Source organism: Leptidea sinapis, chromosome 2 (assembly GCF_905404315.1).
Source record: "Leptidea sinapis chromosome 2, ilLepSina1.1, whole genome shotgun sequence".
Lineage (NCBI taxonomy): Eukaryota > Metazoa > Arthropoda > Insecta > Lepidoptera > Pieridae > Leptidea > Leptidea sinapis.
This window is the reverse complement of record NC_066266.1, coordinates 1762663-1778534: the sequence shown is the minus strand read 5'-3', so window position 1 is coordinate 1778534 and position 15872 is coordinate 1762663. Positions and strand designations below refer to the sequence as shown.

At 33.8% G+C, this 15872-nt stretch overlaps 1 protein-coding gene across 1 annotated transcript in view; it reads left to right on the top strand.

The window, feature by feature from the left end:
- Nucleotides 1–54: 54 nt before the first annotated feature.
- Nucleotides 55–15872, top strand: part of LOC126974674 (protein enabled) — an 80617-nt gene continuing 64799 nt past the window's right edge. The window contains exon 1 of the mRNA XM_050822268.1: nt 55–373. Coding sequence (XP_050678225.1) covers nt 369–373 — 5 coding nt within the window. The 5' untranslated portion in view covers nt 55–368. The remainder of the gene's footprint in view (nt 374–15872) is intronic.

Below are 15872 nucleotides of genomic sequence, written 5' to 3'. Positions count from 1 at the left end.
TCTTCATGATATTATTAGCACTATAGCCCCACGCATTATAGTTCAAGTAATTTAGAGATAGTTTATCTGTGGTTACGGCCTAAGAATGTTCGTAGGTTTTGCCTGTACCAGAATAGCTGACCGAGCTTTCAACTTCAAGTTTCAGCCATTCGTACAGGCGTAGACGGAGGTGTTTCGACTTTCGGCCTTTGATTTTATTATCAAGTTTTGGGAAAAATGGCTTCCTTCAAATTAATAGACGATCCATTTTCTCAAAATTAGAAAATGTTTGTGAAATAATATGGTATTTTTAAGTGAACCACTGTTCAGTGCCCTTCTATAGTGCATCAGGATTATCTTTATTCTTCACAAAGGATCCAACATTCAAAATGAGGTATGTATTGTACTTACAACATCAAAGCAAAAAATATATATTAATTGTAACCAACTATTCAAGACTAGAAAAGGAACTTCATTCTCAATTTAAAATAAGAATTCTATGCGTCTGTTTTGTTTAGGTTTTTGACCGATATACAAAACGTAAACATTAAATCGTTACGGTGCATCGATTTCATGAATTATGGGCATAATTAATGCCTTTTATGAATGAAATGTTACAATAACATTACTTTTTCATGCACATTCTCGTAACGTAAGCTGTTGAAAATATAAATAACAGTGTTGCAATTACTATCGATTTTTTAACATGATTATTGAAACTGTACCCCACACGTTGATTTTAGGGATTATTTTTGTTTCACCCCACATATCGTTAAATGCTTAATGTGACCTTCAATTTCTTGGATAAATGTGGTTGCAAGTAATTTAGTTGCAGTTCTTTGAATTAGGGCAGCACCCTTCCTGTATTAGGAGGGGTCTAGTGACTAATACATATTTATATTAGATGTAAAATTCGTGAAATACAATTACAGCAGTTTAAGAGAAAATTACTTAATATATTTATTGTGAAATTACACATTAAAAATATATCGAAATAATACACTAGAATCCTATATACATATATTAAAACAAGGGGTGTCTATCTGATTACCTAAAATTCCATATGATTTTACATAAAATAAACATTTAAATGGGATTTACAATTGTTTTTATTGATTATGTATTTTAAATTTGGAATAAAAGCTGTAACATGTCACCTACTCTTTTAAATAAATACATATTTACACATTACCTGTTAAAACACAACATTTACCTGAAAAACACAGCATGAGTGTTACAAAGTGCCTAAACATTTATAGTGTGATTGATGGTTTACAGCTATATTAAAAAGTGTAATTTTAAGTATGTAATAACTATATCATGAGCACCAAAATGCCAATCCAAGATGCATCTAATACAATTATATTAGCTGTAAAATATCACTGTCACAGTGTAAGTGATGGTATTTAAAAACCTGTCAGGTGCAGGTTGGATTTAGTAGGGTTTCATACCATTCTGTAAAATATGACACTGCTTCCATTTAAAAATTTGTGTTGTGGCAATTATGGCAAGATAAACAAATAAAAATTGGACTAAAGTACAGTGCCAAGAGAAAAAATAAATCTTGGAAGACCAAGGGGTAGGTGGTGGGTTGATGACTGATTGAGTTAATCAGTCATGCTTTCTCCAATTATAGATACTAAAATATTTAATACTTATGACTAGAGACCCCATTATATGCAACATTAAAAGCTTGAAATATGCACAAAAACTGACCAAATTTGCAACCTTAAATGATAAGTATTAGGAAAAAAAAGAAAAGTTATTTCAACAGCATACAATAAGGTACAACTATCCATTGAAAGATGATTATGTCTAACAATATTTAATATATTCATAAACACAATCAAGTATTGTTCCAAATATTAAGTAGTACTATTGTTTTCAATCATTAAAAATGTTTTAATAAGTTGAAAATAATCACTGAATGTCCACTAAACATAACTAAGCAGAATTTCAACTTGGGTGCTAGGTTAGCTCTTATATTTCTTAGTAAAAGTCCTGCCATCCCATTAACAAATTATCATTTTATTATAGTACCAAAACCAGCTGCTAAATCTGCCAAAAATATTGTTAATATGCATCTTATCTAGATTTGTGCTGAGGATGACTTAAGCAAATGCATATAATCAGGTCTCTACTTATGACCATTCACTTTTTAAAATGTAGTTAATTGTAATCAACAAAATTGTAGTATGAATAAAGTGTTATTATTATTAACATGGCAATTATACTACATACTGTCATTATGCTTTATATCTGTGGAAATTTATGAGGTACACACAGATAGATGATTCCTTTAGAATTCTTTTTGATGTCATTTCAAATAATAGATACTACTACCGCTTCGGAAACAAATGGCGCTCTTAGAGAGAAGAAGCGGCGTAAGAAACTGGATGGATAGCAGAGTCTCAGTAATAGAGTCCGAGAGGGTTACCCTTACCTAACAAGTTTAATAAAATCATGTTTATCATCACTTATGTTGTGTGCTATGGCTAACTTATCAACATACAAACTAATGACAAGACAAAATTTATAGATTCCAACCTAATATAAAGTATATAACATACTTGTTGACACTCATAAACTGTAACTGAATTGAAACTGCTAGTCTCCTATGTCATTAACCTAAATTACTCTAGTCCCTACGGAATTAATATGAACATGCAACAATTAACATTTTAAAACTATTTAACATAATTCCCATTGGATGTGTCCTTTAGTTGTGACCTTTCTGTAATAGTGACTTTGGAAGGTTAATTATTTTTAACATTAGCACAAAAGCTCGGAATATAGGACTTTTTTATGGAAAAGGAGGACAAAGAAGTGTATGGGTGTGGTGTTAAGTGATCACCACCAACCACATTCTCTTGTAACACCAGAGGAATCACAGGAACATTGCCACACATTAAGTAAGGTGTTTACGTTTTTTTTGAAGAAACCCATGTTGTATCGTAACACCACACCAGGAAGCTCATCCCACAGCTTGGTGTGTAAGAAAGTGCCTTGAAAACTGCACTGTGGAGCGTTGCCACACATCCATATGGTGGGGATGATATCCTAATTTGTGTTGTGCAAAAGTGGAAGTTGGTGGCAGTAATCAGGTGAAACAGCTCTTTGGAACACTCCCCGTGATTCTGAAACACACTCCCTGTAATAATATATTACGGCGCAAATTCGACTTCACATGGAATACTGTTCTCACCTCTGAGTCCCAACTACCAGTACTAGCATCTTCCATTCGACCACATTCAAAGAGCTGCTCAAAGAATTCGCTCAAATAGTTTTAATAAAAATATATGATATCACTTATTGAAAGTTAAAATCTGCAACCGATTATTCCAAAAACTATGCCTCAGATCTGAGACAAATGGGCCCAAGAAACTTCTTTTTCTTTCATAAAATATAGTTACAATGTAATATCGTACAATAAAACTAATTATGTAATAGTCTGATGAGGGGGGCTCCATTCCCAATCTGTGATGTGATTAGTTATTTATGTTATAGTACCTCTGCCACACAAACATTTTTTAAATTATTTAATGTAAAATCAGCAGAAATGTCAATATGTAAGGTAGGTACCAATTACCATTACAAAATCTCATACTCAATAAAATAATTGTCTAAAAACCAGCGCAGGAACCAAATATCAATATCATATACCTGAACAGCCCAGAACAGTTATTTTTCCAACCAACAGATTTCCATACACAACTGTCAACGCGTCAAACGGAACACAAAAATAATTATAGTTAATGAACTATAATATATTAATTAAATACATTGCAAAAATAGTGTTTTTTTATGATTTGGTAATTTATTCATTTGTATGTTGCAATAGAATGTGGGCAGCTTTTCCATAAAAAAATAGGCACTGACTTTAAGCACTGTCTCGCGTCTCTGAGCACACCAAGCTTTTTTAAGGCCATTCTTGAAGAGATTATCTTCCAAATCTAAAAAAAAGTCCAATACTTGTTATTGATAAAACCTCATCAGTTATTCTGGGCGCCATTTTTTGTAATTCTTTCATTTGACAGATATTCAAATTGACTTCAGACAACATTACCCGAACGAGCGCCTAAAAAAGGTTTTACTTTAAAAAAAATGCAATTCTCATAAACCTTACTCGACTTCTGTTAAATAAGCCCAACGCTTTGTAAATGGTACACAAAGAATCTGAAGAATGCCAAGGCGTAACATATGATATTTATGGGTGCAAATCCCTTTGTTACGAATAAGTGCATGCTTCATCGTTTATTCATTGTACGTAATTCTTAGCCTTTGAATCATCAGATTATTATTAAAGCTCAATAGCGACGGATTTAAGCACTAAAGTGTTAAAAAAAAGTAAACAATGAAACCTCGGGTTCGGTAAAATAACAATAAAATTGTAACTTTTACGCAAAAACTAATGTAAAAACACAGTAATTAATCGCGTTTTAATAATTTAAAAAGTGTTTTATTTAAATACTGCGATCACAGATTTTTCAAAAACCACCTTCCATAACCGAAAATCGAACCCGCTTTAAAATTAAATATGTGAAGATTTTTTTTCTGTCAAATGTTTTCAACATTTAAAATAATTCCTCTCCATGTTAACTAATAATGCCTACAACTCGGTTAAGTCGAGTTAGTAAGTCTTTTGTGGGGCGATGTATTATATGTTTTTACAACAAGATCCCAGAAAATGTTCAAAGTAAAAGTATTACGTTATTCAAAAGAATGGTTAAAAAACGTTTGTGTGGTAAATTTTACTACAACATAAATGACTTTCTAAATGATACCACAGATTGGGAGTGGAGCGACCGCCCTCAGGACATTAAATAATCAGTTTAATTGTGCAATAATACTTAGTATACATATTTTTTTCATGGAAAAAAGCACGCTGAGTTTGTTACGCCCATTCTTCTCAGGTCTGAGGCATTCGTTTTGGAATGGGTGGTAGTTTTTGACTTTTAATAAGTGATGTCACATCCTATTTTCAATAAAAATATTTGAATTTATGGCATAGCGGTGGACACCTGTATACGTCCTCTATAATCATTATGAATCAATAAATAAGAATTCCCGTATGAAAATTGAAACTCCAATACATTACCTACATACAATTATCTCTTCTTCTATATTATTACCTATGTTTCACAACAATTTCCTTAAGCTTAGGTCACCAAGAAATGAGTCAGCCACGGAAGTGACGATAAAAAATAACGAACAATTATGCGACGTTGGAATGAACGGCTATAAACCCCGTATGAGGTTTTATGTGACCGTACTATTCAGTTCGTTTATTTCGAGTTGCTCTCTCGTTAGATCTCTGTTCCAAAACTTTAAAGGCTTTATCAGACTATGCTAGTGTTGAGTCGTAGAACCAAGTAATATAGAAACCACTCGCAACTGCTCAAAAAAGGCCGTATTCACATACAACGAACAGCGTCAAAAGAAAACTAGGAAGCAAAAGAGCGACTGAGTTTGCCGTGTTGAGTAAAAGAGACGGAAGACCATTCGCTGTGTGTGGAATAGGTCTTACAGTACATGTACGATCGAGTACAGTATACAAGTGATATAAGTTGTTTCTTGATGAAATAGTAAGCAGTCTCGCTTCGTGGGGGGTTCTACGCCCGAAAAATACAACAGAGTGGATTCACACACGTTTAGTTACTAAATAACTCGACCAAATACTAGCCTCGTCTGTACGGCTTAATACGTTAAGGCTTTTTAGAGCTTCATAGGCATGACGACTGATTTAGGAAACGGTTCGATAATGTACGGAAGTGTAGACTATTTCCATTAAATTTCTGCAGAAAATTAAGGTTCTTATCGTATTCTTTTCTTTTATATTTGATAATTGAACTATTTGCCAGAAAACGGTACTGGCAGCCGATATAGCTATAATTAATACCGTCGTGGTTGTTAAACGCTTTGTGGCACAGAAATCCACTTGATGCAGGAAACCGGGAATCACAGCGCGCGCTTGTCATTCTATAAAGGCATGCCTCACGTGCCATGTTGACTGCGCTTTAACGCATGTCCTTGATAAACAAAAATAAGCACAGTGTAAAGATTACACACAGCAAAGGATATAGCTATTGGCTATGTCCACACGAAAAAACCGCTTTCAATTATTGAAAGAGCCAAACGAAAGTTAAATGGGGTTTTCACTAGCTACGGTGCCCCTCAAACAAAAACATTACATACATTAACTACTACTTGACGACAGAAAACGGCCGGCTTTCCCAACTAATAAATCTCCTATTGGTAAATCGTATTTTTGTAATAAATAACCTCAAATATACAACAATAATTTTTACTGCGATGAATGTACACGAAAACACAATGCTAGCCGGATTCCATGGAAACATTGAAAAGCTTGTCAAAACGAGCTCGCAAAATATTACCGACGAGAAATACTCGAATCAACGCCTCCGAATTTACCGTTGTCACGAAGTTGACAAAAGGTATACCAACAAAACCGGTAGTGTGAACTTTGCACCTACATTTTTCGCTTGAATTTTTATGGCTGATTTTATTTTAAATGCTGACTGTTTCTATCTAGGGTGAACTGTACCTGGATGTGACACGCAAATATCAATACAGTTTATTAACCGTTGTTAACTGTTATGAATAAAAAGGACCGCAATAATATTTTGTCTTTGTCAGAATTTCTGTTTGTTTGTTGGTCGCCACCTTCATTTGGGACCAACTCCACATCGGATGAATTTGTGAAGTCACTGAGAAAATGTGACTTAACATCTTATGTCTCAAGGTGACGAGCGCAATTGTAGGCGCTCAGAATTTTTGGGTTTTCCAAGAATCCTAAGCGGCTTGGTATATATATATATTTCACTGCGTGGTATGCGTGGGGTGAGACTGATTGACAGAATTCCGAATGGGGTAGTACGAGCGTGCTGTGGTGTGAAAGAAGATGTCAGGACAGGGACTGAGAAAGGAATGCTGAACACGTGGAGCGAATGAGTGAAGAATGAATGACTTATGAAATATATAAGGTAAGTGTGTGGTCAAGTTAGTCGCGGAAGACGTCGTAGAACAAAAAGGAAAGATCTGAAGCACCCGGAACCGGCATATGACAAGAGTTGTGTATGTAAAGGAAGCACGTGAGTGTGTGCGTAAATTTAATAAGGCACTAGAGCGGTACATTTTAACACAGGCAGAGTCGTGAACACGAACGTGTATTAACTATAATATGCCCATCTATCAACACCAAGAAGGACAAACGGATGAGGTTTTTTCGCAACTTACGTTCAATGATCGCGGAATACGAGGCGTGGAACAAGTCACAGGCTTAATATTTCTTTCTAATTCGACGCTTAGTATACTTTTTTAGTTCGTTAGTTGTTAATGTTAAGGGATTAAATTGTTGCTTTATCTATTAGGAACTGTAACAAAATTGTTATCAAACTTTAACTGTAGATTGTATATGTATAACGCAATAGTAAAAAATAATATTTACATATTTTTTTATGAGAATAGATACTTAATATGTCAAATGTTCGATGCCCGCATTGAAATATACAGATAAGGATCAACAATTAGCAGTAACAGCTATCAAAAAAACTTGTTTTTGTAAACAACTTCACGAACAAGATTCATTTACGTATGTGTTTAGTACATTCTTGAATACTCGCGGACATTCGAGGCAGTACAGGCTTATATAACACGATCGGGAATGTTTTACAAAGCGGCCATATCAAGAGTACCAAGAATCAGAGTGCTTTGTTTGAAAGTATTTGGCCGTATATTTTACTTTACAGTCTGACCAATAAGATACTATAGAAATTCAATTTAAAAAAAACATGGAAATATTTTTTAATGATTTTCCCAATTTTATTAAAAATAAAGCGAATTCTCACTTTCATCTGGTACTAAAATAAACCAAAAATTAAATAGTGATAATTATGAATAAAATTAAGTGTTTTGTCTGAATAAAGGCTTATCTTATTTTATTTATTTATTTATATAATTATGACCATAATGATGCAATTTATTTATAGAAACCTTTCTAATCTTTTTTTTTCATAAGCACTGCCTTTGCATCACCTACGCTCATACTTATTGTGTTACATTTTCTTAATGGGGCTTGCAATAAAAATCTTAATTTAAATGAAACCGTTAACGGGTCGTCGATTTTGCTTTGATTGTACCTACCCTGACGTGTTTCACCTTTCGGCTAATTTTGCACCAAACCAAATTTATCTTCGGTCCTCTCATCGAAATCTGAAACAAAATAATTGATGCGAGTCGAAAAAATCTGAGAATAGTTAGACGATCGAGACGCATTTCGCCGATTATTGAATATTATATTATTTATATTAATCGCTTCAGCTTATGAATTAGGAGCAATGTTCCGTTAGGGACCCTGACCACATTTGTATGATTTAATAGCTTCATCCGTTTGTCGTAGCGTGTGCGACAACCGCCCAAATTAAGTAGTCACTTACGCTAACTGTTGTTAGTACTTTGAATAATGAGGATTAAATTAAAAGAACTGGGAAAGTGTCTCATAACCAGACAGCACAATTTAAAAGCGTTTGCGCGACATACTTCGATATTAATATAATTATTGTATATTCGAAGTTCGAACTGTTACTTGTTTTTACCTGGGAGGATTCTTTCCACAGGCTGGAGGCTAGGTAGAGATAAGGCTGCGAACATTTTTGAGACCGAATATAGAATTTTGGATTCAGTACTCAAGAAAATATAGTAGATAGGGAACTAATCAATTTTTTGTGATCATTTAAATGATATATTTTACGACACGTACGCGATACGCTTGCAAATTATAGGACGTGAAAACTTTACGATAAAAGATTAAACAGATACAGTACTAAGTATTTCTTGTTATTCTATGGAATATGTACAAGTCAAGCTTATATTAGCGTACATAATTAAAACAATCTCGTTAAATAAGCTTATATTTACGTCATCTGTGCTTTATTGTACGGCTTCCCGCCATTTTTCGCTTCATTTAGTTCCGCCATATTGTTGCAGTGTCAAATTTCCGCTATTTGACATCTGTCTTGTTATGAATTATTTTTTTAAATACACTTTTACGCTTGCTTATCGAGCGATGGGTCATGGGAATTTTATTGGTTGGACAGCGTAGCTGATAACATCATTTAAAAAAAATACATGCCTTAAATTACACCTTTGCCTTTAAAATAAGACAAAGATTGAGCCCCTATAAGACACTGAACTTAAACTAGTGTTTTACAAAATTAGCTGAATTTTGCTAAGATAAAAATAAAAGTAGCAGTAAAGCAGACTGGTAGGGTTTTAGAATTGACCCCCAATATGGGGTACTTCGTCGATGAAATAGTTTATAATTACTATCCCTAAAGTTTTATTACTACATGCCGGGACACATTGTATATATATGCGTGTGGTGTTTCTAGACTCCCTGTCACTAAAGTTCTATTTCGAGAGTGCAATGTTTCAAAGGGGCGAATTTCCGATTCAGAGCGATGCAAACGCTCCGCGGGCGATTGGCTCTCTTGAATAGTTCATTGCATTCGTCTTTGTTGACTCTGCGCCACAGAGTACGACTGCCACAGACGAAGAACCTCAGTGTAATAAATTTACATTAGAAGCTTAACTGTTTTCTCAATCTCTAGAGACATTTAAATTATCTTTGATAATTTATTTGATATATGAATTATGTGAACCCTAAAATCTTTTAAAATTGAAATTTGGTTTAGTATGAAACGTACAGTGAGATTTGTCATAAGTTTGAAATAGTAATAACAATATGATGAAGAAGTATAATCCGGCTAAGTTTGAAAGCGAACAGTTGTTTTAAATGTAGTGGATTTCGGCTTTCTCCGGTTTTTACAAGATTATAGCCGTCATACGTCAATCTATCAATGACTGCACGTTTCATACCATCGAATGTGTCGTTTTTTATAGAGTTTAGCTAGGCTGCCACACACGTGGAGAGGCTGATGTTTTTAAAGCTTCTGCAAATATTGAAGTATTTTGCAAATGAAGGGCTGAAATATAATTCTACTAGTACTCCCATTCATGTAATCTCGTATTAATTTGATAAAAAATTGTTTTTATCTTATTATTAATTTATACCATAGTTTCATTTGACCTGGTGCCAATTATGCTATAAATATATATAAAAAAATAATAATACTTTTAATTTGTACGAGTGGTAATGCAGTAAAAAGTACAAACAAGTAGTAAAAAAATAATTTTAATTTAGACTTCAAACAATTGTGCTATTACTATATAGTGAGACAGAAAATTGTGGACGAGTAGACACCCTGTTAAAATCCAGTAGTAGAATAGATAACATTGTTTCTTATATGCCATTTTCTGGTATGGAATTTTTAATATCGTTCAATAGAGCAAATATACAAAAGGAATTCATAGCATTTTGGACATCATTTTCAGGATCATTCCCGCCCGTCCAGGGTTGCCAACCGTACTTTAAAGTAAAACATTGTCCTTTATATTTCATGTAGCTCTTTATTATTACACTAAAAGAATATACTAAAATTTTTTTTACAATAAACTTTTTTGTCACATGTTCATTAACTTAACAAATAATATTCTCTATTTTACTGAACTAACTAAACTTGTTGGAAGCTGAAGCCATTAACGCCCGGGCGCTTCTAACTGCAGCCATAATCTGACTGATTATATGCCTCATAATATAACGTTAATTTAGGTAACAAGTTGGAGAAGAAATATAGAAAATACTCTATATCTTCTAGAAAAAAATTGACAGCCCTAGCTCCGTCATGCATTAATTCGAGCGCAAGCACCGCAGGTCCGCAGCTACGCAGTCGCTTTAAAAAATATATTTGTAGAATAGAATAGAAATATGTTTATTTACCACAGAGTAACGAGAAAAGAGTAACGAAAGAGGCTTTGACTTGGGGAGAAGAACTAATAAGATACTCCCAGTTTCTGAATTATTTTCTAAGTGTTAAACAAAGATTCTTCATTTATTAATTTCAAAAAACATCTAAATGATTATTCAGTTACAAAGCCCTTCGCCATCACCGGTGTATTTCGTCAGCGATGTCATAAAACACATTTCCCAAACTTGTAATGGGTCGGACGAGAGCGGAAATTAAAACGACACGTAAATTAGGTCGCCAATACACGCTTCGCTCAAAACGTAATGAAACATTCAAGCTCAAACATATTTCTTTTTTAATTATACTTGGTTTCATTTTCAAAATATTGAATAAATCAAATTAACCAAAATTTAAGTATGACCAGATGATTATAAAGATATCAAAAAACTTTAAACAGATATCGAACGAACGTTCCTAATCAGTAAAAGGATATCAATAACTGTTTAAAAAGCGGCTAAGTGTGAGTCAGACACCCCCACGAAGGGTTCCGTAGCAGCATGTAACGTTCATTTTGTTAACGTTCGTTTTGCAACTTTTATAGGTTTGATGAAAAAAAAACTATGAGTTTCTGTTCTAAGGATAGGTAACCCCCAACATTTATTGTTTTTTTTTTTCTATTTTTCTTAATGCGGTTCACAGAATACATATACTTAATAAGTCTCAAAAGCATAGTTCTATAGTTTCGGAAAAAAGTGGCTGTGACATACGGACGGACAAGACAGACAGACATAACGAAACTATAAAGGTTCCGTTTTTTGCCATACAGCACCCTAAAAATCCATCGAAGAGTATCCAAAATTTTTATATTAAACATTTCCATAGATGTAGTATGTGATTAGTATATAGGTTTTGATTTCCTTATCTTAAAATGTTATTTTATCTTAGAACGAATATTAAAGGTAACTGTTTATTAACCTAACAAAGTAATAAAACTATATTTCGTACTACAAAATTTTGTAATCTCATTCTAAATGTATTTAATATCAAAATTTTAGATACTTCTCGATTGACTAAGTCTCGCGGCGGGGGACCTGTAATAGTTAGAATAATCCCCTGGTAACCCTTAACGATTACACCCTGTATACAGTAGAGTGACAGACGTCGATCAATATAAATTTGAAGGAGACAGCTTTGTTACGCTTCTGTTCTATAACTTGTATTGTTCTGATACGTACAACCGTTGACTCTCAGTACGGAGCCCCGGGTCCAATCCTCCCCCGGTACATACCAATGTCTTTTCAATTTTCGAATTCCTATATACGCAAATAAAATTTGATAACAAAATTTAACGATGCGGGACTCGAACCCACGATTTCTCGCGTTCCGTGCGAGTACTCTTCCAACTGAGCTAACCGTTCGAGTGACGTATCGTTTATAAAATCTTGTATGCTTTGTTCAACTCTCAGGTTGTGGCATCATCACAGGATCAACTTTACAGTTGATAACTTGCTCAACCCCAATATTTGCAGATTAGGAAATTGATTTAAAATGTTGCCCTTTCAAATCTAAACAATTTGTTAAATATTTTTAAAGTGATAACCCTCACTTCTGGGATTGAAATCAATAGTTCATCAATCAATTTGAAAGCATCGTACATATTTGTTTTCAAATTAAAATTTGAAAACAAATATGTACGATGCTACGATACGAGGATTATCACTTGAAAAACATAACAATATGTTCCTATATACGTTTATTCGACCGTTTCCATAAACCCCCCCCGACCGCTTGGTTGGCAACATTGTGATTCCTCTGTTGTTTAGTATGGGACGCTGTCACGACATACCGTATAGACACACCAATCAGGTGAACCTTATATGTACATATGCATGTTTGTCTTCCTCTTCCAAAATAAAACTTCTCCGTGATTAAGTAAAGAAGTAAAACAATAATTTAAAGCCTGTTAAAAAAGTAACAGCAATACTTCTTTGACAAACTTTTGCCTGTCGCAATTTATTGTATAACTCGCTGGCCGTATATTTCAAACATTATTCATAAAATTTGTAAGGTATCCTTACTGGGGGTTTACTTCTGAGTTTTTTATTTTATCGATCATTTGTACTACTAGATAGACAGTAACAGCTGTGGAAATGCGACAAAAATTGAGTTTGAGAGTTAACCTATAAATTATCTAAGTATTACATTATATATTCGTCTAATATAAAGCTATTCGTTTAGGCTTTCGTAAACTTTCACACGTGGGGACCTTTGAATTTGCAATTATTTTTAAATTAGCAATAAGCCATCTTGTTTTTTATTTATTCTGATTTTTTATACATACAAGCAAATGACGTGCTACAATAAATCCGAAATATGGAACATACCACATATTACACCATAATTATCTTTGAATTCTTATTAACAAAAAATAACTTAAATCCGAGTAGTAGTCAGAACATTGCAATACTCTCTTGCATCACGTGAGGAACTGCTGCGCGCAACAAATAAATTCGATCAGATTTTTGATTTTACTTGAGTTAAAATGAGGGTAATATGTGTTAAGAGACTGTATGTTACAAATTCTAAGAAATTTACGATAAAGTAATGCTTAAAACAATTGCTTTTAACTGTAGTGTACCCAACCAAGTTCGATAAGTAATGTGTATGATATAACTTATCTTGATTGTTTTTGTAATTAAGTTACGAAACTAGCGGACCAGAAAATATTGACAATTTGTTATTTTTAAGTCATCTCCTAACCTTTTGGAACTACAATAATCCTATCTTATATCTTTAAACGAGCAATTCTTGTATATATATATAATCTGAATCTCGGAAACGGCTCCAACGATTTTCATAAAATTAAGTATGCAGGGGATTTCGGGGGTGATAAATCGATCTAGCTAGGTTTCAATTTAAAAAAAATGGTTTTATCCATGTTTGAATGAGAAACAGCTACAATAATATTAGAATACAAAGGTAAATTTCGCCACTATATACAAGACTATTATAGCTCAGATGGGACATTGGGTGATCCGGAAAGCAGAAGACCCCGGTTCGAATCCAGATGTCCTATTAGTTTTTTTTTTGTTTAAGTTTTGTACATTCTTAAAAATCCGAGCAAGGCTCGGTCGTCCGGATATTAATAATTAAAAGGCTTATTTGGTTCAAAAAGTTTACAGAAATCTTTTAAACATATTGTACATTAAACAACCAAAATGGTCTAAATGTTTTGAGTTTTCTTTAGTGTTAATTCCGCTAATCTTTCGACACGTTTTTCGCCTCTACACGAGGCATCCTCAGGAGATGTTGACTCGCCAAACTCTGGCACGAGACCGAATGTCTCATAATTATGGATTTCCGCAAAGTAACGCCTACCTCAATAAATTTTCTAACCAAAATGGTGTCTAGTCAGCATTATGTCGGGGATTTTACTTCTCAACGCTGGTATTCTCTATACACCGAGACAGACTTTGAGAATTAAATATTTATTAATTTAAATAGATATCCAATCTCCCCAAGTCTACTTATTTAGTAAGTATACAAATTTAATTAATACTAAAATTTGTGGACGATGTGTCACTCGAACCCGCACATCTCGGTAACGCCCCAGCGCGCTTACCAACCACACCAAAATTTAACAACCGTCACTCCGAAGGTCGGCTTAGTTGTTTGAACGCTTGGCTAAGAGTGCTGGGGCGTATACTGAGGCGGAGGTTCGAGTCCCACATTGTCCACAAATCTTGGTACAAATTTAATTTGGAAAATATAGATTTGTATCAGTATGTACCAACAAAGAATCTCACGGTTACCTACTATTTTTATATAATACATTAACAAGTTAAGTATATTTCCTTGGTAGGGCACAAAGATAATAACTCTAGAAGTTATATTTATAGTGGATATGACATATTGATTGCTCAAGAGGTGTCGCGACAATGGGTGACGTAAATCTGGCCCTTATCGCTACAATATGGCCACATCATAACAAGTTAAACTATTTGCAATACAGAACTCTGCTGTTTTGATGACCATAATTACCTGTTGTTATCTATTGGCAGTGTCACTTCACACTATACTAAAAGGTATTTATTTTCTCAAAATTGATTCCTTCAGAATTATTTTTGATGTCATTTCTAAAATAAGTACTAGACCCTACAACCGCTTCGGAAGTAAAAGGCGCTCTGAGAGAGAAGAAAAAGCGCAAGAAACTCTCCCAGACTTCTTTTTTTCACTAGAGGGAGGTGTCGGAAAACCGCTACAAAAATGCACTCTAATCATTTTCCCACAAACACGCCATAACAGTTATAACTCACAAAAACGACACAACGATACATAAAAAGAAAACTATTTTATTTTATATTGAGGACTGAAGCAAAGCATGGTCTCTACATGGTTACCATTTTAATAACATCTTCATTCAGGACGTTCGGCACTACACACAAACCCAAGTTGTTTATGGGTGTTATTGTACTATCCTCAAAAGAATTGTTAAAAAACGTTTGTGTGGTAAAGGTTACTAGGAGCGACCGCCCTCAGGCTATTAAATAATAAGTAATTAATATTAATTGTACAATATTACTTTGTAAACATACTTTTTCGATGAAAAAAGAAGCCCGCTGAGTTTGTTGCGCCCAAACGAATGCGTTTTTTTGGAATAGGTTTTTGACTTTCAATAAGTGATGTCACATCCTATTTTGAATAAAAATATTTGAATAGAATTCATTTTACATACAAAAAAATAAGTTATACTTAAAAAGAAATTTAGATGCTTCAATTAGAATACTTCAATTATCAAATTTCTACGACTAAAACTACCAATACACCCGTATAGAATTCCTCCTCTCGTCTTTAATTATAATCTTTATATAACTGCGAGCGAAAATCTTCTCGAATCTCGATTATTTGTTTTGTCTTCAGTGTCCTAAATATCCGTTAAACGTTCCAACTTCCAAACTATAACAAATACCCCTAATTGAAGCGTTTGTCAAGAGTTTTGTTCTTACAAATTCTCTTACGAATTGCATAAAATATATGCACGCAAAATATTTCACTATATAGTGACCG